The 26,467-nt window shown below is 40.6% G+C and overlaps 1 protein-coding gene across 1 annotated transcript; it reads left to right on the top strand.

Annotated features, from left to right (window-relative positions):
* Positions 1-716: 716 nt before the first annotated feature.
* Positions 717-2,062, top strand: LOC134210473 (protein quiver-like). Its single transcript, XM_062686522.1, has 3 exons — positions 717-962; positions 1,346-1,519; positions 1,587-2,062. The coding sequence occupies exons 1-3, from the start codon at positions 887-889 to the stop codon at positions 1,802-1,804; spliced, it is 468 nt and encodes a 155-aa protein (XP_062542506.1). The 5' UTR covers positions 717-886; the 3' UTR covers positions 1,805-2,062.
* Positions 2,063-26,467: the final 24,405 nt, after the last annotated feature.

The following is a 26,467-nucleotide window of genomic DNA, read 5'->3' as shown; positions in this document are numbered from 1 at the left end:
TAAGAAACTACTTTTTACGTTTGCAATTTGCAAAATTGATTTACAAAATTAGTGTAATAAATGTATATATTAAAAAATATTAAAAACAAGACGAAAATATAACATAAATCCTTGCATAAATCTCAATAATATTTATTTGCTATTTGATAATCGATAAATTTGATTGACGGCATCACCAACACCATCGAAAACATGTGTTGGCAGACAAAAAGTTGCACCCAAACCGTCCGTATTTGCGGTGGCAAATGTTGCACCGCCGGTGTACACCATTCGGAATAAACGAAAACGACATTAATCATTAATCGAAAAATCCCTACTAATTTAAGCTTGGCTAGAATTGTTTCACCAATAAAAGCCAATGCAACTATAATCAACAAGTTTCTCACAATAATGAAACCTTCATATTAACTTGATACTTTATTTTAAACCAAACTTTATCAATAATAGTTTGGAGATGATTCTTGAACTAAACGTAAAAACAATAAAAGCTGTAAATGGCACAAATATGGGATTATGGATAAACATGGATCCATGATCAGATTATATTTGTCACATATTATCCACTTTCACTCGGGTTACTTCTCAGGTAAGCTCAACACTTACCTGACGAGTGAACGTCGTAGTAGTAACATGTTTTATATGTATCGTTCAGATTGATTTATTTGGTGCTACGAGATCAGCCTTTCCGCACTCATACAAACAGATCCCCAAAGAAACCAATTTTGACAGAAGAAGTACCACGAACACGGAGTACTGCAGTCATTGCAGCTAGATCCACTTCAGGTTTTCGTGAAATTGATTGCTTCCTACTTGTGTGGCTTCACCACATGCTCTAATCGAGAGATTACATTGATCTTTGCACAAATCAATAGAATAGAATCCAGCGATGTGGAAGAAGTGCGATTCAACTCTTTTATCATTCGGGTTGATATTATTTTTCCACCAGATCTCCCAGACCAATGGTAAGTAGTTCGGATTGTTATACCAGAAAGAGACAACCTCATCGATCTATAAAGCACGTATCAAACTTGTCTTGGGAGCCACCGAAATCGAAAGTAATATTCTTGATCCTAACAAAAAAGACCTTGAGAGTCGGGTTCGTCACCTATGCAGCACTCCCTTCGCTTAAATCACTCTAAATATCACACCTCGGAGCCAACTCATATAAGTGGAAGCTAAATTTAGAGTTTTTCTCGTCGTCTTCGTCGTGGTTGTCGTCATCAAGGGCATCGTTCTATACTGTGTATTTGTTCGATGAAGCGCATTGATTCATATATTCATTGCTTTGCGGATTCAGCGAAATGCAAAATATTCTAACGAATGTAAATTTGATATCCAAATATAGCGCTACTGAAACGATGCTACCAGTGCAGATCGCGAGGCGAGCTCGGCAGCTGCAAGGATCCGTTCACGTTCAATGCAACCCAGGCGGAGAACGAGCGTGGCGTGACAGCCGTGCCGTGCGCGTCCGGTTGGTGCGGAAAGGTGATTGAAGGACAAGGATCGTTCAGGGAAGATGGTGAGTAATGATTGTTGAAATTCTCTTCATTACGATTGGTAAACATTTATATTCCATTCATTTGTAGATTACGATATGGCCACACAGCGGATGTGCGTGCAGCGTGGTCCATCGGATTCGGAAGATCGGTGCGCCTACACAGTGTACAACTACAAGAAAGTCTATATGTGCTTCTGCCAAGGAGATCTGTGCAATGGTGCAACAAATGCACAAATTTCGTTGAACTTTGTAATGATAGCGGCAACATTGACCGGAATGCTATCAACGGTAATAAGATTTCATTGAGGGTACCTATCCGAGGCGATGATCAGAGTTGAACTGGAACCGTACTAACCCGAATGCCGTCCAGAAGAGATTGTAAAATATTCATATATATTTATTTTATAGTGCACTAGAATTATGCAAATATAAACAATAAGTATATAAGATTTTTGTGGAATATTGAAATTTTTCATGTGATTTAGAAGCTAAATGTAGAATTCACATAAATGCATATTTTGTATATTCATATTATCAAATTTTAAATAAAAAATACTTTTTGAACACGAAGTGTTTCAAAATAGGCTTTGTTCAAAATGTTGGTACGGTGTTAGTAGAATTATACTCAAATCTCAACCATCGAAGCCTCATACGCGAGCTAACTTGCTTGCGATTCTGAAGATTCGTTAACTACATAACGCAAAAAATAGTCATTTTCATCCCCCCGCCCCCTTTGTCACACTTTTTGTATGAAGCAACTGAAAATGTTGTATGGGTCGTCATACCCCTCACCCTTTAAACGTTATGTAATTTCTGGGTGTTCCTAAAAAACATCGCGCTTGAGTTTTTCGGACAGAATCGCATCGTTTCGCTCATTCAATGAAAAATAATTTTGCTCCAAAAAGCTTCAAAACCCACGGGGACGTTCCGTGTGAAAAAAAAACAGTTCTAAATTTAAATAGGGGAACTGTTCCGTTTTCCATCTCGCTGAACATATATACATCTCATCGCGGAGCATGAGCATTATGACCGCACAATTCGTAGTTGCTACTCCGTGATTGACTAGAACTTGCGAAATTGCACAGAGAACACAATAAATGGGGTTTGGGATTAGCTACCCATTCCCAATGTACACGTTTCGGGAGCTCAAATATTTGAAGTTAATAACGGCGCCGGCTACGTCCTTACGATCATATAGGAAGAGAAGGATTGCTAGTCCGACTCTCGTTGCTACTAGAGACCGAGTATACCTCTGCATCTGCACGATTGTCTTGGGATGAGATATTGTTTTAGTTACAAAGGATAATTTATCCTGGATTCACTTCGGTAAGTGATGCGATATATGGAATGGAAATAACAATAATTCGCTGTCTAAAAATGTTAAACCATGCACACCAGGTGGCATATAAAACTTGAGAGAAATCGCGTTTAGGACGACTGAATTGCACTCTGTACTCACTTGCCCGATAGGTACTGCAAATTATGGAAGATCGCCCTTTTCTCGACCGGATCAAAGCGCAATACAAGCGCATGATCCACCGAATATCAAACAAATATTATTTTCTCTGCTCGCGACGAATAATACACGCACTGTATTTACTTGCTCAATGGGTACTGCAAACTATTGAGGATCGCGCTTGTTTCGACCGAAGCAAAGTGCAATACATCCGACCGGACTCGATACAAATTTTTACTTTCTGATTAATTTACTCACCCGCACAAAGCAGAACAAAACTTTGATGACCGGCCGATCGTTCAGCTTACTGAAGAAAACACGACCGGAGTCAATGCAAATTTTACTTTCTTTCACAAATGACACAGACCACATTGCTCCAAAAAGAAAAAAAACTAGTTGCATTAGTGAAAACGAGAGCTCGAAATATTTTTTTATGTTTTTTTAGTCTAGTCGCTGTTAATTTGAAATTGTTCTAATTCTCGTCCGATTGCAATTATTTAATTTTCAAAATCCATAATGCATGTTAAATAAGTACCAAAATTTTTTTTTTAAATATAGTAGAAATATTTATGAAAAATTTTGAGTAATAGCTGAAAAACGTGTTGTGCAAAATCATCAAAACACATAGAACATGATAAATATTCAAAACATTCTAAAATATTCGATGCTATATGAAAGTAAATCAAATTTTGGTACATATGTAACCATAAAGTGGAAGAATCCTTGAAAAAATAGGAATTATTCAATAAACAAAGTGTATTTATTATTATCGGAACGGTCTAGGTATAATGGCGGATATTTTACAATTCCAGTCAAAACTTACGGGTAAAGTTTTGATAATTGTATAATTTTTTTATTTGCAAAAATCAATGGGACAAAGTCTCCAATGTTCAATCCAATCTACCTATTCGAAACAAAATGTTGAATAATATGTTAAGAGTATACTTCTGAACTAAAATCTTGAGTCTGAAGGCACGGAGGCCTCCATTTGAGAGGCATGAAGGCTTTTTCATTCGAAAAACTCAGTTGCTTTGTTGTAAGATAATTAAAAGCATCCTTCTACGCTTCTCGGAAGCCTCCTTCCAAGCATCTTGGAAGTCTTCTTTCAAGAGGCTCGGAAGCTTCTTTTCATGAGGAAAGCGTGCTCGGAAGCTAGTTTTCATGAGGCGCGAAAGGCTACTTTCAAAAGGCTCATAGGTGTTCATACAAGATGCTTAAAAGCATCCTTTTAAGTGGCTCGAAAACCGCCTTTCAAGACCCTATGAAGCCTCAATTCAAGAGGCTCGCAAGCCTTTCTTCAAGAAGCTCGTAAGCTTTCCTACGAGAGCCTCCGAAATCTTCTTTCAAGAGGCTCAAAAGCGTCTTTTCAAGATGCTCGAAAGTCTCCTTTTGAAGAGGCTCGAGAGTCGCCTTTGAAAATGTTTGAAAGCCACCCTTCAAGAGCGTGTTTTTAAGATGAGTAGAAGCCTCATTTCAAGAGGCTCGAAGTCGTCTTTTAAGATGCTCGGAAACCTACCTTCAAAAGTCTCAGACGTGCCCTTTCAAGATGGTCTGAAACCTCCTTTTAAGAGGCTCGGAAGCCTTCTTTTAAGAGCCTCGCAAACCTCTGTCGTAATTCAGACCAGGGAATTCAAGACGAATAAATAACGCGTGTTATTGCTTTGACTGGTACAATGGAATGAATCTTTATTTGACATATAGATATGAGGGATAATAGACTGGCAAATAGATCAAGGTAGTTCTATATCAAGTACATGGTATGTTATAACATTTCTTCCTCCCTAGCGATTAAGAATACCACACATAATGTTAGTAGATTAGTGAACATATATTCATAGATCGAGTCTGCTCGGTGCTTTTCTGATTCTCTGGGATCTTCGTAGGTCACTACGGCTAGTCAATGTTGAATCGTTCGATTGTAAGGTTTCGTGTTGTACCGGTCTTTGATCTATTAAAGTGTCTGAATTAGTGCTATCAACAGGAATGACATCGTTTGTAATCGATGGGTCATTTGCATCAAATAAGACTATTGGCACGTCAACTGGAGGCTCGATACGTGGAGTTCGAGGGAGGTACGGTCGACAAATACGTACGGTCAAATGATGAATCTCGTCTCAACGGGCCCTGCCTTAACTGGTCAATGTGGCGCTTCCACAACCTTCCGTCATCAAGCTCCACCATATAATGTAACCTCCCTACTCGCTCTGTTACCAGTCCGAACCTCCATTTCTCAGATTGAGAAATGAAGTCCCTGGCAGCCACTCTATCATTTACCTCAAACCCCCGAAGTGCTTTTTCCTCCCCTCTATTGCACACACTTTTTACGTAGAATTACGTCTTTCCGGAACATTGGGGGTCATTCTGCAGTTTCAAATTTGAGACCGTCACGAAAAGTGGTCAGGAAGTATGGGCTAATAACTCAGCCGTCTTTCAACCGATTTTAAAGATTTTGGTGTTAATCGATCGACGAACTCTTTAAGATTTTGCTCAACTATCGAATAAATGCAATTTTACTAGGCACTGAGAATCGGTAAACCAACCAATCGCGATGTGCATCGCAAGCACAGTCATCAAAATCGTGCAACCTACGGGCTCGACTCCAATCCTCAGTTCAACTAAATTTTCTCGGAGAGCGGGCACAACGATGACGCCCGTAGGAGCAGTCTCAGCAGAAAGTGGAACATCGATAGGCCGTCGCTAAAAGCAACAATCTTCGGACTATAGTTTAGTTACTGTTAGTGGCGCATTTTGGAAAGAATACCGGTTCTTCTCAGGACCAAAATTTTATGAGAAGATAGAGTTGATTGCAAAAATGGCAGCGATTACGGTCCCCGCATACAAGTGGCGTCACTGAAATTTTTCTTAATAGTGACTATTTAGCAGAAAAGTGAATTTTTTTACGCAAGATACGGACTATCGTTTGTTTGCTATGATTGATTAGAAAGGCGCATTGTGGATCAAAATCAATTCTTGGCAAATGTACTATTGAGAGGTAGAGCCAAAATATTTTCTTCAAAGTGCACATCATAACCGCTTGGCGACGGTAGAAAGTTGGAATCTGCTATCTATTAAAAGTGTGGAATTAAACAATGATGACGTCTCACATCATTGAGTTGCGTCAAATCAGATTTTCCCAAGATTCTGATTTCGGCGTACTTGCTGTTTATTATTGGAAAGGCGCGTCATTGGAAACAAAATCATCTTTTCACGGGAGAAGGTTGAACCGAGACAAAATCTGCAAAAATGCAAATCATAATCGCTTGGTGACGGGCAAGTTCTTTGGCTGTAGCAGCCGATGCGCTCCTTGCATGGAGACGTTCCAAAACAATGTATTAGGGATGGATGACTTCTATCGTGTTCCAGCGGCAAATTCTAAATTGGCTGACAGTGGCATCAGTAGTGGAAATTCATTACAAAATTTTGATTTCCGGCGTGCACGGTACGAAAATTCCTTTCCTCTTTGAGTGGGAATGTGGCCCTGAAAAGGGCCGTTTCAAATGAAGCTACTTCCTCGTTCATTCATTAGGAGCTGACTTACTTGGTGACGACTATGGAACCCTCCGAAACGGCGGGCTTGGCCAGCTCGACACGCACGAAGATACTCGACGCCTTCGATGAGACGCCCTTCTTCTCAGCCTTTTCACCGCCGGTGATTTCTGGTCAGCGCTGCGATGTAATTGTCCTGCCGAATTTCCGAAGTAATAGTAGTAGTTTATTACTACTGATGAGACGCCCTTGATGATGTTTCTTCTCAGCCTTTTCACCGCCGGTGATTTCTGGTCGGCGCTGCGATGTAATTGTCCTGCCGATTTTCCGAGTAATAAATTGTCCTGCCGATTTTCCGAGAAAATCAGACTTCGGCTGGTCAGAATACGTTTGCATGGACTTCGAGGCCCCGCCCTTTGAGCACCGTATCATTGGCATCGGCTTGCTTGCTCCGCCTTTCTTTCGTTCGATGCCAATGCATTCGTGCATAACAAGGGCCTCTTCTTCTCCTTCTTCTTCTTCTTCTTCTTTTACAAATCAAATTGCAAATTATGATCGCTTGGCATCGGCTTGTTTGCTCCGCCTTTCGTTCGTTCGATGCCAGTGCTTTCGAACATAACCAGCAACTCTTCTTCTTCTTCTTCTTTACTTCTAAAAGTGCAAATCACAATCGCTTGGCGTTGGCAGCAGCGCAAGCGCTCGTCGGAGGGGATGCTGCGAAAATTGATTCGCATGATGGCGTATGTCGCGTTTTAGCGGTAACTTATCGAGCGGCTGACATTGGGGTCGGTAGCAATGAAATGAATTTTTTCTAGATTCTGCTTCGGTTTTTGTTGCTGCTTGTGAATAGGAAGGTGCATTACTGATAACAAATGGGTTCTTTTCAGAATCATAATTTCACACGAGAGAAGATTGAGCCGAGACAAATGTTTTTCAAAGTACAAATCATAAGCTTTATTGCTGCTTGTGATTGGATAGGCGTATTGTGGAAAACAAATTGGTTCTTATAATAACTATCATATTACATGGGAGTATTTTGAGCTGAGACGAATTTTCTGCAAAGTGCAATTCATAATTGCTTGAGAGCAACAGAACAACGCCGTATTTAAATAAATATGAAAATTGCTAACATTTGAGTAAATTTTCAATCGAATATCATCTCTAATCCCAGCACCTACTAAACAGGGGTATTCTTGAAATAAACATTTTCTCACCAGGTTCAACTTGGCATTCAATATGCATGCATTCTCTAGCACAGACATCACTTTTCAATAGCTAACGTGATGCAATTTTCATATTTTTTCCCATATACAGTTATCGTCACGTATCACATCGGGGAAGTGAGGAACATTAGTTGTGCTTAGAAGAAGTATATTCGATATAAGTGAACACAATGTGTTGTCGCAATAATTGGCAGCGAAGTATAAACGCAATTCCAGGAAGCATGAAAGGGATCAACAATCGGACGCACCCTCAAAGCTTCCAAGGACGGACGCTAAACAGGCACAGAATTATCGGGCCAAGTTGAAAGCGACCAAGAATAGTACGTCGTCGGCTACCGGTTGGGACGCTGGCGAAGGGCCCTCAACTCGAGGTAGGAAGTTATTATTAGCAGCAAATGTGTAAATACATATCAATAATGTGAACTAATCTTCAAATTCTATGATGACAGTATAGAAATTTTGCATTTTATCATTTTATATAGCAGATTTATCTATAAATGTGAAATTATCAACGAATATTTTCTATTACCTATTTTCTATTACGAATACCTCTATTTCTCTTTTGCTTGTCGTCGAATGTATTACATTGTTATTACACATAATTTATATATTATTTTACATAAATGTAGCATTGACAACATGGTAAGTACTTTTAACGGCTGAAGTTCTTCAAGTACTTCGAAATATATACTGCAAATGTTTACTTATTAGCCGATATTTAGCCTGAATTGTTTGTTGGGTTTTTATAAATCGCTAAACGATAAATGGAACAATATAATTCCAATCCCAAAAGCCCAAAGTTCTTAGATATTCATTTTGTTAATATAGTTCCGAATTCATTCACTTGGTAGGTTACATTAGCCTGCCAGTAGAGTTGAAATCACACAATCGGTAAGATTTGGTCCTTTGATTTGGTGTTGAATTAAATTTGCAAATCGATTGTGTTTGAATTTTGCATTCATGTATTAATGGATAAGATTTGAATCGAATTTCTATTTTGTCTTGAGTTTGAATTTCGATATATTTTCGGACATATTATTTAATTGTTCTGAATTTGAGTATGATTCGGATTAAATTTGAATTAAATAGTTGGAGCTTCTCAAATATTATTTTTATTTAATGAATTATTGGGTCGTATTAAATCTACGGTGTCTTTTACTTGTTTATTATTTGATTCAATTGAATTTTGAATTTAATATTTGGAACAATAACATATTAGATTCCAGCGAATCGCAAAATTTTAACAAATAGATTTTTTATGACATAAAGTTAAGATTTACTTAAACTTTTGATAAAGGTACATTTCGCACCCTAATGAAATGATATTAAATATAAGAAAATTAAACGTATGCAACCCTAGTTATAAATCAATGGGATTTATATTTAAGAACATGACAATAGAGTTTATTATTGAGTTAGTGTGGAGGTTCTGTCGGCAGGAAGATAATCGGTTTCAGTCAAATCACCGAAATTGTAAGTAATATACTAATTTTAATCATGTAAAAATCAATAAAGAATATATATTACAGCTTTTTAACTAATAACTTGACTAATGACGTCTTTTATTTGCTGTAAGCATCGATTGCGATTCGCCAGCTGACACCTCCCGCAACACTAAAAAGAATTTCGACGCATCTGCGCCATCGAATACGGCGGAAAGCGATATGCAGTGCTTCACCAAAGTGGCTGGATCAAATTAGATTTTCACCGCGAGATGCACGAATATCTATCAGAAAGCCATTATTGATCTATCGCATGTTATCGCAAACAGAGAGCTAGGAATGACGATTGCTGTGCTAGGATGCACACGACAACGCGGGCAGAAGCTGCCATCAAATAATGTGGCTACAGGCTTTGTGCCAAACGCTCATATCGGTACTGATTGATTCGCCAGTTAGCAGGAAAAACGTGTATAACCACCACAGATTAACGATCATCGCAAAACTTCTTTGCACTGGTTCAAACAAACTGAACATGAGTGTATTGGAAGCACGTCGTATGCGTCTGGAGAGTTGTCGTCTAATAGTTCTGAGTTCGTATTTCATTCAGAAAGACCAAATTTATTTGTGATGTGTTTTAGGTATAGATTAAAGTACATTAACAAATTCAATAGTCGACTAGAATCGTCAAACATTGATGCAAATATTATTAACTTTATGTGTTCATGGATCTACAAGTATTAGTGCGATATGTATGTGTGATCATTGTAAAATTTCACCTAGCCTGAAGTGTTACGGGGGAGTGTTACATTTCGCACCCTAATGAAATGATATTAAATATAAGAAAATTAAATGTATGCACCCCTAGTTATAAATCAATGAGATTTATATTTAGAACATGACAATAGAGTTTATTATTGAGTTAGTGTGGAGGTTCTGTCGGCAGGAAGATAATCGGTTTCAGTCAAATCACCGAAATTGTGTAATATACTAATTTTAATCATGTAAAATCAATAAAAGAATATATATTACAGCTTTTTAGCTAATAACTGACTAATGACGTCTTTTATTTGCTGTAAGCATCGGTGCGAGGTCGCCAGCTGACACCTTCCGCAACAGATAGTGTGTGTTTTGTACAAATATATCCTAAACACATGCTACTTGAATTTTATATTACTATGCTATTGTTGTTTTATAGTACGCTTGGCAATAATTTTTCATTTCATCTTTTATGTTTTTAAATGTCTTATTGTACTTGGTACAGTCATTTTAAATGCGAATGCATCTGTCAATTATGTATATCTGTCTGTCAATGAGATTACGTGTTACAATTTCTTCGAGTAGAATTCAACTTAATCCGTGCTGATACGGTCGTAAACTCTGATCATGAAGATTCCGACGCCGGTGCAAATGTTGTGATGCAGTCCGCAAGAGCAGATGTCGATGATGAGCGTGGTGACTTTGAAGAAAAACGTCTGCTGTCGATGATGATGGCGAACATATTTCTTCGCTTTACAACACAAAACCCAATTTCGATCGGGCTGATCGGGAGTTCCAGAAACGTTTCGTGGAAAACGATTTCGGTTGCGCTTGTGATGTGTGCTAGAATCTGGTTCAGGAATGATTTGAAACCAATCTCCGACTCAAATGCTGCCGTGTTACTGGCGACAAATTATTTCGAAACGGTGGAAGGATTTTGGCGTGTGCTACTTGTCGAACAAACCTGAACCGCGGATCAATTCCCACATTGTCGCAATGGAATGACTTTACATATCCCAAGTTTCCGTCCAATTTGCCTCTGCTAGACCCTCACCACAAGACTGGTGTCTCCCAGGATCAATTTCATGCAGTTTCGTCGTTTGCGGCATACTGCAGGTTTCAGGAAAAGTTATTTTAACTAAAATGTATTACATCAAATAAATATATGATTTTCCTAACCTATTTTCATTAACATGCAACAGGTAGTTTTGGCAATAATCGCCAAATTATCAACATTCCAGTCGACGTGGGCCCAGATGGTAGGCGAACTTCCCCGCCACCTGGATGACGACTATGCTATCAACGTGTGCATCAAGAAACACTTCATACACAAATCAAGTTACTTGTCCGGCTACGTGAAGAAAGGTACCGTTAAAGCATGGCTGAACTATCTGGTTACTACACCGCTCTACAGGCGGAATGGAATTGTTTTCAATGAAGAAAACTTGGCTGCGATCGGACAAACAGAGCAGACGGATATTTCGGAGGAACGTAGGGCAGTAGACCTTGAAGTCGTCGACGAGATGAACGAGGTAGAAATGATGATTGGACAACAACATACGCTCATGTGGGAATGAAGACAAGTGTCTGGAACTTGCACCGGCACAAAATCAGAAACCGCTTTCCATTATCTACGATGAGTTTGCTGAGGAGCTGTCTTTCCCGATATTTATCTTGGTCATCCGAGATGCTTCAACCGTGAAGTCCATGTGACAGCGTTCATGATGGCTACTAGCGAGGTGCGACGTCGGGATCGATGGGCGCGAGACCGGAGCATATTTTGTATATGGCCATGAAAATCATGCGGCTGCGGGTATCGGAAGGATTGAACAATACCTTTAAATGCATGGGCACGGCCAACATAACAAGGGCGCAGTTGCAAGATCGGAATTTTGGAAGCTGTATTGAGCGTAACCTCTCTTTTCTGAAATCTATTTCGAACTCCGTTCAATTTGGCAGTTTGGCAAATTGGCGCAAAGAAAAATGGATGTTTTTCGCCATGATCCGGCAGCTGGGGAAACCCACGATGTTTTTTGACGATGAGTGCAAATGAAATTAGATGGCCTCACCTACTAAGCATTCTGCGGAAGCTTTCTGGTGGCTCTAACATTGCGGAAATGGACGATATTGTGCAACAGTTGTCTGCACTCCAGCGTGCTACACTTGTCAGCGAAGATCCTGTCACGTGCTGTGCATATTTTCTGGGTTGGTAAACATCTTTCTGCGCCTTCTGTCATCGACCAGATTGAGCCCGTTCGGCAAATACCACGTTGTAGATTATTTTAAGAGGATCGAGTTCCAGCATCGTGGCAGCCCGCATGCACATATTCTGCTCTGGCTGGCGAACGATCCCCGTGAGGATGTTTCCTGAAAGAATGCCCGCTACTGTTGAGTTGATCGATTTTCTGTGCTCCATCAGATCGGAAGATCTGCCTGAGACCTATGGCAATCAGGTAGGTTTAAATTTCGCATAGTTTCTAGCAAGTAATCACTCACAATGTCAAACCCTTTTAGGTTTCATAAAACACACGTTTACGTGTTTCAAGCGAAACGATAAACGTTGCCGGTTTAATATTCCCCTACTGGCCAATGGATCAAACCAGAATTCTGATCCCTATTACAGCCGGGGATGGCCGACTTCAACAGCTAAACAGAAAGGCAGCGAAAATGCGGGAAGCTCTTGAAACGAAGGTCTACGATAGCCTTGACGCGTTTCTCGTTGATAGAAGTTGCACGTACATGATTACTACTTGGACGTGATTCGCTCTTCCATTCGCCGACCAACAGTTCTGCTGAAACGTTCCATGACGCAGCTTGGACCAATCCATTCAATCCTTGGATCGCTGAGAAGCTCAAATCAATATGGATTTGCAGATTGTGCTGGAGGAGTTTTCATGTGCTGCTTATGTTTGTGGAATACGTAAACAAGACCAACAGAGGCATAAGTAGTTTACATCGTGACCTCATAAAGCTCCAGGAAGAGCATCCAGACCAGGACTACAATGGATTGTTGAAGAAGGTCAGCATAAAAATGTTAAATTCCCGTGGAAATGTCTGCCCAGGAGGCTGCTTGGTATTTGCTTCGGCAACCGATGTCAGAAGCCAGCCGCAAAGGTACCATTCATCAAAATGGTATAGTTTTCTGATTTAGAATTCAATTTCGTTTTAGGTTGAGTTTATTGCGACAATGTGGCCACAAGAGCGAAAAAAATCCAAGAAGCGAAACAAACAGATGGACGAAGAGGATCTTGACGGCAATTTCACCGATGTGTGGACGCTAAACATCATCCAACGATATGAACTGCGCCGAGGAATGGATGTTATCTGCTTGGCGGATTTCACAGCAATTTATTCGGAAGAAAGATCCACGAAGCATTCATATAGACTCCGTTTAGTTCCCTGTGTATTGCGTTGATGCTCGTACAGTATGGCGGAAATGGTCGACTATAAGCGTGAGATGGTTCTCCTCTTCCTACCGTTCAGGAATGAAGTCTGCGATGTACTGATCGGAACAAGTTCCTGAAGTTTATGAAAACAACGAGGCCGCCATTCTGGCAAAGCACAAGGAGTATGACTGCGAAATGAACTTGGACCAGGTCGTGGAGGAATGCATCCGCATATGCAGCGAAGACGAAGAGCAGCAGGTGATTGCCGACCAGAAGCGCGATGTGTTCGTCCGCATGATACGCATGGAGCCGAATGATGACGATATTCACAACTTGCTAACAGGACTCTTGGTAGCTGTCGTCAAACAGCGATCAAATGTCTTGTCAAAGCAAGAATATTGTGAAATGGTGCGTGCCACGAATGCAGAGCAGCGGCGTGATTTGATTGTGCAAGTAATCCACAGCTTGCATTCTTCTGAAGAAAACTGAAACCAGTGCCAAATATTCTTCACTGGCCCGGCGGGCTGTGGCAAAACATTCACTGCGCATTCTAATGGAGACAGTGAACCGGTACAGCCAAGCTCATAATAAGCAGCACAACAACGCTTATGTAGCATGCGCATCCACTGGAAAAGCATAGCGGTTTGCAATAGGTGGAACAACAGTGCATTCCGTATCCGGATTTGTATGTCGCGTAGGCAAAGCTCAAAGCTGAGTTTCGAGGCATTACAACTGTACCGGAACACGCCTTCTGCCAACGTGAAGCTCCTACATCATTATCGACGAAACAAGCATGCTGGGTGCTGATGTCCTCAACACAGTACATGTCCGGCTTCAAGAAATCACGGGGAACACTGACGATGATCCATTCGGTGGAATGCCGATCGTATTTTGCGGCGATCTTCGTCATTGCCACCGGTCAATGCACGGGCGGTGTTTAAACCGAGCATAAACTCTATGCATGGCGCCGTTTTATGGCAATCTCTTGACTTCTACCCATTGGTTCAAGGATTATGCGACAAACCAACGAGCAGTTCTCCAGCATTCTCACAAAAATTGGCAACGGTGAGCGGATGTCGTCTGAGGAAATCGGAAGCTTATTGAAAGCAGGTTCCGTACGGAGGAGTGGTGTCGGCAGCAGCATGTCCTCGAGGGATCCGGTTATTCCATCGGAACGCTGATGTCGAACGGTGACGCATAACTCTGTGGCGTTGATGGATCGAGAGGCTGTCGAATGTACTGCAGATGACCTATACTCTGGTTATAAGGACAATTCCCAGCTGGCCAGTGCTCGCACAAAGGTGCATAAGATGAGTGTAGTAGAGACTGGTGGCTTACCGTATCTGTTGCGTCTTGTTCTTGTTGCACCTTATATGCTGACCACCAACGTGGATGCTCGAAGATGGCATCGTGAACGGAGCGATCGGAGAGCTTTCATGCATGTTGAGTACAACGAAAGGAAACTCGCAGCAACAGGCAATCACGAGGCTTTGGATGGCATTCGAAAATGAGTCCATTGGGAAGATGTTGAGAGTGAAGGCCAGACCGCTGGTGTATTCGAGACCCTAGGGTGCTACAAACAGGCTGGACTCAATCGTCAAACGATCGGCGAACGTAACCCTTAACGGTGGTGTTAAATGCGAAAGAGTTCAGTTTCCCGTTAGTAAGTGCGTGTGCCCTCACAGTCCATAAGTCCCAGGGAGGTATTCTCGGAAGTCGTATATAATTACGATAAGGGCCAGGAACAGCAGCTAGTTTACGTTGGTCTTTCCAGGGTTACATCAATCGACGGATTGTATCTGACGAATGCCAGTAACTCATTCCGGTTCCACCACGGAAAGGGTTCCTATGACCCCTAGAATGAACGACCTTCGGACGGAACTTGAACGTTTTGAGTAACCATCGTATGCGCACCATTACAGACGATATCCATGGAAGCTATAACCGCAAACAGGTTTGGCTTGTACGTTGATGAGCATCAATGTACACAAAGTTTGAATACACACTCGTCGGACATTGCAAACAGATCAGGTGCTTACCGCCGTTGATTTACTTGCAATGAGCGAAACACCAAGCTTGACAAGCGGCACAACCACAAACATCAATGGATACCTTTGTGTTTGTCAAAGAGAAGCGTGACGGAACAAGAGCAGGAGGTGGCAATATTTGAACGTGCTGGTTCGTCAACTATGGCCGTTTCTCACGCCATTACGAAAGCTCAATGAAAGCTATGACCCAGCATTGAGTGTAGCAGACGAATATGAGGGACTGCTGTGCTGCAGAGAGTTTCGATCATGGAAACCCACGTTACTGTTTGCGGTATATATGTTCACCAGGTATAATCAAATAGTATAGTTGTGTTTGTCTTTAAGTATGTTGCATTAAAATTTTGTATATTTACTAGGTACCACCCTGAAGCAAAAGAAATATTTCTTAGTGCGCAACCTCATAAAGATACACCCATGTTGCCATGCCCGTGGTAGTGTCAGAACTTTAATATTGATGTGACGAAAGAGGAGAACAGAGATTTCATCTGGTTCATGGAAGCAGTTTCTCTATCTGGATTTATTGCTTCGGATCCAACTATAGCGACTACTCTGGGTGGCACATGTCTCGATCTAACGTTCACCCAGGAACGTAAAGTGTGGAATGCAGGGAGATACTGCACGTACATACTTCTCCTACCACCGGCCTATTTTGTCGATTCTTGCGGTGTCCCGAGGTAAAACTAATGATTTAGAATTAAACATAGTTCTCTTCATCAGTTATGTTATTTTATTCTAGAACCGATGCCATCCCAGTGAAGTGGAATTAACGTCACTGATCGTCGTTGTTCCGCTAGTTCATCTGCCGAAACGTTCGATTTCAACCTGAATGACCAATCATTGACATCAGCCAGGACAGTCCGTAGCAAAAATAGATAATTGATCCCTGAAAATGAAACTTTGAGTATTTGGTAACTTAAATTTATATTTAGATCATAATGTATTTAATATGAAACATTCTTTCCGTTTTGTTCTTTTTCTTTGTTTTCTTTGAATTCCAATGCCCAACAGTGGATTGATACATCCTTTAACATTCATCGGGACCACGGCGTACATCACTTCAAAAGGCTTCAAGCCAGCATAAACAAACGGCCCTTTTCAGGGCCACCAAATATTCATGGAGGAAGATGTTGTTAAGGCTTATTTGTTTACCGATCTTCTGTTTCTTTAATACTCTGCTTATAGTTATAAACCGAAATGAGTTTATAGTAACAATCGGGTTTTCGCCCATTTATTTCAGGATATGCGACATGCCGAGGATATTCCAACCCAGATTGAATATACAGCCCCATCTTCAAAAATCAGCAACCAAGAAACATATTCAGAGTTTCAAAATAAAATCTTCTACACTTACGTAATCCTACGTCCAATTGGCGGTCGTGTCTCGGATACAACCTTCTACTTTTTTTTCACTGTTAGGGACCATTAGATCGATTCGCGACCTCAGTTGTCTACCGAAAACCATCATCGAAGAACTTTTGCCGGTAGCAGGATGAATTGTTCTTCTGTAGGCCATTAGTATGTTGTGCAGCAACTTCTGAATTTCTAATCTTGGACACTGTAGAGACTTTATTTTGTCTTTTAAGGTTTGAACGTATCGTTCTGCTTGGCCATTTGTAGCCGGGTGATAAGGTGCACGCACTTGCATTTTATGGACGATTCCATTCCTCTTCAAAAAGTCTGCAAATTGCACATGAAGTGAACTGCGTTCCACGGTCTATGCTAACAAGCACAGATGGCAGACCAAAAGTGGCGAAATAATCGCGCACGCAGTCACATGGTATCTGTCGTCATGTCAGGGATAATCTTAACCTCAGGCCACTTACTATAGGCATCCACAATAATGAGATAGTAAATCCATGAACGGACCAGCGAAATCGGCACTGAATACGTTGAAACGGCTCAGCGGGTCTTTCCCAGCAGTGTGTTTGCACCTTTGGAGGTCACTTACTTTGTCGCTTGAACAACTAACACAATCACGCGACAGCTCAGTGATATCCCGATCGATTGATTCCGCAACAGTAAGATTTGGCGAGGGATTTCATTGTTGAAACACCGAAATGTCCAGAGTGCAGTTCTTCAAGAAATCTCCGGCGCAGTGGATCAGGAATATAGACTCGAATACCTTTTCATTAAGCATCCACTTTGCAAAGCTGTATTCACTCTGGTCAATCCCAAATCGGTGTCGCCCTCTGTTGCACGTTCTGTCTTTAGCCCCTGAATAAGATTACGGATAGATTCATCTTGGTTGGTGTATTCCACTAGCTCTTCGACGGAAACAGGTAATGTATGAATTTGATCCAACTCAATGACGTCGACTTCTTCGACGCGCTTTTTATTAATGCTGTCCGTGACAGGTAGCCGTGACATTCCGTCAGCATTTCTATGATCCGTAGAAGGTCGATATCGTATATCATACTGAAATGCTTCCAGGAACACAGCGTAATGCTGCATGCGCAGAGCAGATAGTGTAGGCAAACCTTTGTTTGGTGAAAAGATTTGCTGCAACAGGTTTTGTTGTCCGTGACCAGCACAAACTTTCGACCAAACAGATATTGGTGAAACTTTTTAACACCATAGATAATGGCATACGCGCCTCCCTATCCACTTGAGTATAAGTTTTGCTGTGTAAATTCAAAGTTTTTTGTGTGATGCGTATTGGATGGGAAGCGCTCACTGCCATCCGGATACATGTGAGCACCGCGCCAACACCATATGGTGAGGCATCTACGGCTAGTATCAGAAGCAAATTTGTGTGTCATGATGAACGAGAACTGTGTCCGACTTCATCTCTGACTTAATCCATTTCAAATGCGGTTTCACAATCGCGATCCCATTCAAAAACGGTTTTATTTTTTAGAAAGATTGTTGATTGGGTAGATTCTGGTACTAAGATCACGAATAAACCTTGCCATAATAATTCACTAGACCTATGAATGCTCTGACCTCCCTCGCGATTCTTTGGTCTTGGCGGCATCTCACTGTATGGCGAAACCTTCTCTTTCATTTTACAGGATGCCATCGGAGGTCACCACGTATCCACAATACTCGATACTACTGGCGAAAAACTCACACAGGAAAATTCACACGCAGACCATGCTCATCAAATCTTTTGAGAACTTCTTGCAACCGTGCTAGGTGAGTCTCGTCATCTGGACCTGTGACCTTCACATCAGCCAAGAAAACAGACACGCCAGGTATACCCTGGAAGATCTGAGAAATCTCCTTTGAAAAATGGCGGGAGCAGAAGCAACTCCATACATTAGCCTAGTAGGTTGAAATAAGCCGAGGTGGTATTCATCAATAAATGCTGATCTTCAGGTCTCACGCTCATCTGCAGCTAAGCTTGAGCTGAATCTAGTTTCGAACTTACCGCCTGCCATGTTTGCGTCGACCGTGGGTAATGGATGTTCGTCGATCAGCAAATGCTTATTCGTCAATTTGTAATCTCCACATAGGCGGACCTTGTTAGCCGACTTCATCACTGATTACTGGAGTACCCTCGCTATAATAACCTTAATCAAAATCCCATTTTCAACCATTTCGTTTATTTCTTGTTCAACGGTATCACGAATAGAGAAAGGAAGAGCGATTTCAGAACACAGAGTTCGAGTTGGGTTTTAGAGTAGAAGCTTGTATTTTTGTCATCTTGCCAACAGTACTATCGAAAACAGAACTGATCAATAAGAAACTTACTTGTTCAGAAAGTGGTGTATCAATTCAATTCGATCGACCGAAGTTACTGAGCTGACATCACAATTCCAGTTCAGCTGTAGAGCACGCATCCACTCTGCCGAGGTAGGATGTCGGTTTGAATCAACGACGAATAACCGCAATGTTTGCATTTGTCTTTTAGCATCATTTGAGCGTTAAGGTGCCGAACACATGTGTTTGGTTTCGCAGCACACACTTCAAGTCAGTTTTGCAGAGCGGAAGATTCTTGAAATTTATCTCTGTCGTAGCCTCAAAGACACGGGTAGCCACCACTATCCACTTCAAATTTGATCATCAATTATTAACTGTAAGCCGTACGTGAGATCTTAGACATAGTTTTATTATCGTGATTCTCCTATTACAAACGTCAATGACGCAGATTAATATCATTTCTTCCGATTCAGAATCAGATTTTTCCCCTCTTCGATCAAATGCGTTTTGTATTTTCTTTGTTTCCTGCCTTTGCACTCCTCTCGCAAACTGAGGCAAACACGTTCAAATGCCCTTTTTTTGCAATAACCACAGACAGTTTCTTTGTGTCGACAGACATTTGCAAGGTGTGCCTCACGCAACGGTAACATGATTATTATATTGTTGAGTTACCTTGTTCACAACTGATTGATGCTGTTGAGCTCGCTGTCCATCAAGTTGAGATCGTGCATTTTCCGTTGAGAACCTCTGCACTTCGCCGGAGGCCTCCATCGACAACGAAATCTGCTTCGCCTTCCCGAATGTCAATCCTTTTCCTCGATTAGGCGGGTTCTGATACGCTGGTTACGAAGCCCAAACACAGGTTGGTTTCGCAAACTTTCTGTATAATCGCCAAACTTGCAGTGCTTTGCTTCACGTTGCAATGCCGCAATGAACTCGCAACCGATTCGCCTTCCACCTGGGTTCGAGCTCTGAACTTCCAATTCCACCATTTCGAAAGGCTCTGGATCATGGTACGCCGCAAGTACATCCGATGTTGTTCATAAGTTTGATCTACATTCTTCGGGAACAAATTATCTTCAGGATGTTGTACGTCTCGAACCCATGTAATGTAGTCTGCCTTGTCGTCGTCATTCACCGAACAGTCGCATTGCTCCTTCCAGTCGTTTCACCCAACGACACCATTTGGTTTTGATTTGTCAAACGGTTCGAACGTAAATGTTGGTCGTCTATCGGCGCACGCAATGACCGCAACCGCAGCAAGATTATCCTGATCGACCATCGTTAACACCAGTCAGCACTCCGTCAACAGCAGAAGAGAAAACACACACACCAACAGGAAAAAAACGGCTGGATAATCTGGATAACATAACCTCACTTCCACGTTGAATCGAATTTCATCATGGTTTGGCCCGAAGTAAAGCGTAGCTTCTCACTGATCCACCGATTACTTTTCATCTCGGGTTCTATCGTCGCCAAACTGTCGTATCAGACCAGAATTCAAAACGGATAAATAACGCGTCTATTGCTTTGACTGATAATGTAATGAATCTTTTTGACATGTATATAGATATAGATATGAGGCAAATAATCAAGTGATTCTAATAGAGGTAATAAACTATAGAGGAAGATTGTCGCTGTCGTCACTGGCGAAACATCTTTTGCTGGCGAAGTAAGACTGTCACAGGAAAAATCAGTACGTTTTGACAGATAGGATCCCAACATGTTTGGGAACGGGAACAAACCGAACCGCAGCGACAATCGTCCTCTGGTTTATAACCTTGTAGTTATATATCAAGTACATGGTATGTTATAACAACCTCTTTTCAAGAGCCAACTTTCAAGAGGCTCGAAAGTCCTCTTTCAAGGGCTCGAAATCTTGGAAGGTTCTTTTAAAGAGGTGCGGAAGCCTACTTTAATAGGCTCGGCTTTCAAGAGGCGCGGAAACCTCTAATAGTAATAAGTCCTGTAGGAAGCTTATGTATAAACATAATAAAATAATTTCACGTATGAAGCGGGACCATTGGGCCACCCCCCTATTCCAGCAGTTAATAACTCGACCGCGTTCCAACCAAATGACTTGATTGTTTGTACATCACTAGATATCGACAGATTTTGCTCAAGTTCATCTGATTCTTTCATGTTCTGGTGTCCTCTGAAAATTTGAGCCATTTGGATTAAACGATTCTCAACCGTTTCAGTTGCATGCAAATTAGTATGAAATTTTTTTCATAATGACGTTTCCTCATCAAGCGCAGGTTAAAGAGAACCTATAGCTAAAATACTCAACAGCTTTCCTCGTGAAAGCCATCTCAATTAATCGTTCCAATAGTAATCGAATTTAATCCCAGCGGTTTTGAAGCTAATTGCATAACTCTCAACAGGCAACATTGCTGCTCTCGAAAGAATGCACAGAAATTCAGGCTACTTATGTTGCACTGCATATTTCATGTGACCCCTCAAAGAAGTTTTACGATCATGACTAAAGATTCGCAACCTATCTTAAAATCGATTATGTACTATTATTGGGGCAATTAATCGACATGAGGTTTTCGTTGGGAACGCTGTGAGTATTCCTTTCAGCTATGGTTTTCTTTAACCTGCGCTTAATGGAACGTCATTAACAGTATAATGAAATAATTTCCCATACCGTACAAACAAACAGCTGCTAACACAGGTTCTCAACACGCGACGACAGTCCGACCGATTCTATCGCTTGCAAGCGATTTGTCGCCTTGGTATGGAAGGCAATAGAACATTGCCTGAGCGACAACGATAGAATCGCGGCGACTAGTTGTCGCCGTCGCGACTGTAATCGCTAGGTGCGGGGAGCCTTTAATCGAAATGAGCTCAATTTCACGGAGGACACTCAGAACAATGACGTGCAGTGATAATTTGAACCACCCTACATGTACTAAAAAGTTATTCGGTTGTAATGTGGTAATGCGTTGCTGACGGGAATAAATTACTATTTTCTACATAATGAAAATTTCAGCCCTTCTACTTCATATTCCGTTAGTTTTCAGGTCCGTTTTTCATATATCTTATCTACGCTTATTTTCATTTACACCAAAACCAAAATAAGGGTTACCTCAATCAATGAAAAGTTCGAAGGATCCATTCAAAAAAAGGTTGAGAATTGCTGCTGCTCTACATGATTGTTATAAACCAGTATAAAACCAATATGTTAAGGCCGCAGAGTGGGACATTTAAAACGAGGGAAAGTGAGACATTTAAAACGATATCTATATCTTCCTTTCCCGGGGTTTTAAGTCATGATCAAACAATGGCATTAGCATGGTGACTCAACTGGTTTAAATTCCAAATATTTTCAAGTCGTGGATTCGTTGATAGAGTATTTACCATTAAAACGTTCATCGATTTATCGGCAGCCATAGTACCCATTTTCACTTGCCCGGGGTACCTTAGCTGAGGTTACTGCTCTCGCTCGTTAAGAAGCTAAGCGGATCGGATTGGGATCGGACTATCATCAACACGTCGAAATTATTACTTTTTGGCAAAAGTGTTCCATAATTGGGAGAGTGTAGAAATTTGGAGCCAGTACTCGTAGATAGAAACCCTACACGCGATGGTATATAGGCAAATCAAACCAACTTCCACCCTGGAGAAATATCAGCTTCCATATTGATACTCTTCCTTCCTCTTCAGACGGAGTTTTTTAATTCGTTTATTTGAGAGGCTCAGGCGTGTATAACACTTAACGGAGCCTATACTCTTTATGATATTTACAAACTATAACCCTATTATCCACAGTTAGTAAGTACGGGGTTTGACGAAGAATTTCGTGAGATCACAAATACCCTCCTCTCGCTTTCAAATCCACTTCTATAAAACATTCTTCATGCCTACCATACCCTAACGGAACTAAGTCTGTACTTTCCTCTTGTTCTGTCATGACATGTACGTCTAAGTTTGGAAGATGATATCAGCATTTCCATATCATTGGAAGAAGCGTTCAACTTCATGCAGAAGTATACATTCATCTCATTAATTGTACACAGGATTCTGTTTTTATACGATTTACATTTTCTCAACTTTACGCTCATCCTAGTTAAACGTATAATCATTATCATGTAATTTTTCTTTGATTTATTCTGGATTTTTAAACATGTTGCGAAGAGTTTGGTGGCTTGGAAACTGAAGTCACACGATCAAAAATACGAGCGAAAAAATCGTAAAACAAAAATCCTGTGTAGTTTAAAAATTTTTGTTAGTTGATTTGGAAATTCGTGAGGAATTCCTTCCTATTCCTTTAAGGAATTCCTCCCCAAATTCCCTGATGGAATCCCTAAAGCATTAGTTAGACGATCAAATCATTAACAGTAAATATTCAATCAAAGATAGTTTCACTCATATTCACGGTTGATGTGATTATCAATTTTCCGCAAGTGTACGCCAGCTTGCGATGTTATCTCTGATTTGACGTTTGTGGAGGTGCGATTCCACCTCGACGAACGTCAAATCAGAGCCTCAAGCAACCCACTACGGAAACTGATATGATTTTTACAGTCTAAATGAATAGGATTACTTATATCAGGTGCTTAACTTTGCGTTTATAGTATAATCTTATATGGGGGACACACTTGTGGTATTCATACCATGGTACAAACATCTTGAAATGAGTGCCATTATTATTGTCTTTATTAAAGATAGCCTTGAAATTATTTTTCTTGTTGGCTTGTACCATGGTACGAATACCACAAGTGTGTACCCATATTAGGATCATGCCACCTCAACGTAATGTAACACCCTACTAAACAACACAGTTTAAGGTCAAAGGAGATGAAGAAATCGGCCCTAGTGGTACTAATTATGAAGACCAAATTAAAGGTGTTCAAGCATATGCTAGTGAACCGTGATATAAAGTGGATTTAAGATGTTGTGCCTCACATGTAGAAAAAAGCAGCTGTCACATAGAAACACTTGCTGGCAAATTTCACTGAATATGGAGCTTGATATTCATTGCAGAGAAACATATTCGAATCAGGTCGGAGGCATCCCTATCTCACACAATAGGTTTGTTTTGCAGCCAACATTGCGCGACCGTATCCCACTGATATTTCTGTATACTGTAACCAAACGTGATGTTTGTAAACAATACAAATACTACATAATATTATCATGAATTTTACACTACACTAACAAAAATCCACACATTTGTATTGGCCAAAATCCATAGATTTTAGTTATGATGTATATTAGCGCAAATATAACCATCCTTCACGCAAATCACTTAAAAATATATATAAAAAAAAATTATGTTTGGTCACGAATAAGCAATAATTTGGATATGGATCTTACCATTATATGTAATGCTATTGAAAAAATTATAATCGCGACACATAGGGGACGTTCGGCACTTCATCATTGCTCCCATTTCCATCATCAAAATAAAGCAATGAAAAGGAATTTGATCGTTTTTTGTTTTTTTGTGATTTTTGAGCAGTGAGCAGGCATGTTAGCAAAAATAAGCACAAGATTGTGCTGTATTTCTGTTTATCGATGAGATGAATATATGTTCAGTGAGATGGAAAATGGAACAGGTCCCAATATTATATATAGTTATTTTTACGTGTAATAGTGATGAACTTTGGGCAACTTAAAATCACGTTTATTAAGATTTGAAAAAATGCAGTGTTAGATGTTGGCTACAAGAACATGACACCGAGCTCTCTAAATAGAAAAGATTTGATTTAATATACAGTCGGAATTCGCTGGTTGGGATTTTAATACTTGGGCCACAGTTGGGCTCCGCTGGTTGGGTCATGGCCCAACTAAAAGCAACCGCGTCAAAATTCAATGCAAACACGAAAGCGGATTGGGCGTCACTGGACATCATCTGTGATGTTCAAGTCACGTGTTCAAATTTCTCAGTTGGCCTAACTAAAAACGAATTCGTTAGTTTGGTCGAGGTCGTGGCCCAACCAGCAATCGCGACTGTATTGCATAAAAAATTGATCGTTGATAATACGTTAATATATACTGATTAAGTTGAAAACGAATACGGGATTGAAGTTGGATTTTTCTCGCAATCCGTACGATAAACCTAACTTCGCTAGTGGCGCGCTATCTAATTATGGCCCTAATTACGAATGCGAGAAAAATCCAACTTCAGTCATTCGGTTTTCAGCTTGACTAGCGATACTGCCCGGAATAGAAACGGTAGGTAAACAACAATGCATACATTATTGTGAATTTTCCGTGCACGGTACATTCCCTCTTACAGAACACAGACCTAAATGTCATTCATTTACCTGATGAACAAAACCCTGCCGTTTGCCTTGCAGTTCATTCATTATCTTGTTTCATCGTGTAGAACGTCTATTTAGTCATTCTCTCACCAAACAACAGATCAGAACAAAAAATGGCCACATTGATGCAAAACGCCCTGCGAATATTCCTCCGAAGATGGAACCTAGCGTTCCATCGGACAGGATACTCAGAGGCAATCATCGTTTAAAACACTTCTTGTTGTACGTTTTGGTGGAGGAGCAGACTTTTCAGAGCTATAAGAGGTTCGTGAAGAAAAATCGAATGTTTCTCTGCCTAATCGATATGGCAGTTTCCCAGTTGCTGAGAGCGTTTACGGTATTCTGAATCCCCTTTTTCAATTTTATTTTCAGATCATACAACCGGATTGGAAGGTTTTACCATGAAAATCCAAAGTATCATATACATTAATCCGTTTAACCTTTGAATAAACAAGTCATTGAAATCGAAAACATACACTTATTTTTATTTAATAGAAAGAAACCACTAATCAAAAATACTTAAGCATATTTATATCTGAAATGGAAATCCATAATTTTGGAGAAAATTGTTTTCTATATGTTTGCTTTGTAATCTGTATAAGTCCAATCTCAAGATGGTTTTGTTAAGCATGGCATGTTACAAAAGATATTTTAGTTACCAGATAAAGATTGTCGCTGTCAAGGTCTTCCGAACATCTTTTGCTGGCGAGATAGGGAGCTAAATGTCAAGAAGGAAAATCCATACGATTTGACGACCAACATGTTCCGGACAGCAGAACAAAGGAACCGAAGCGACAATCTTTATCTGATAACTAAATATCTTTTTCTTTAGACCCTTAATACAGATGCGATTCTTGCAAATTTCAAACATACGTGGTCGATTTCTTCGCTTCCCTTCTCTATGTCACATTTTTGGATCGATTGAATAGTGCTGTCAATGAGGCTGAAGTAGCTCGAAGTTGTTCCCGTCCTGCTCGTTCTTTTTGTCAACAAATGGGCATGAGCAGGACGGAAGAAACTTCGAGCTACTTCAAATCTCTTAACGTCTATAATAATAGTGCGACGATAAAAGGTATGATCCATTCACAATTCTAACGTTGTTACAAAATCATTGAACAAAATGAAATATGGGAAACCCACTCGACTAGCTATGGTAAAATGTCTCGTTCTAGAAACTGCTGGCCAAATTATTATTAGCATTAGTATCTATTAGCATTAGCATTGATCAATTCGCACAAATTCAGCAATACGTAACTAG

The sequence above is a fragment of the Armigeres subalbatus genome, chromosome 1, assembly GCF_024139115.2.
Source record: "Armigeres subalbatus isolate Guangzhou_Male chromosome 1, GZ_Asu_2, whole genome shotgun sequence".
NCBI classification, from domain to species: domain Eukaryota; kingdom Metazoa; phylum Arthropoda; class Insecta; order Diptera; family Culicidae; genus Armigeres; species Armigeres subalbatus.
This window is presented reverse-complemented; position numbering and strand designations above follow the sequence as displayed.

Coding starts and splice junctions, on each gene's coding strand:
- LOC134210473 (XM_062686522.1), top strand. CDS start 887: ATGTGGAAGAAGTGCGATTCAACTCTTTTATCATTCGGGTTGATATTA. Junction 963..1,345: donor CCAGATCTCCCAGACCAATG/GTAAGTAGTTCG, acceptor ATCCAAATATAG/CGCTACTGAAACGATGCTAC. Junction 1,520..1,586: donor AGGATCGTTCAGGGAAGATG/GTGAGTAATGAT, acceptor ATTCATTTGTAG/ATTACGATATGGCCACACAG.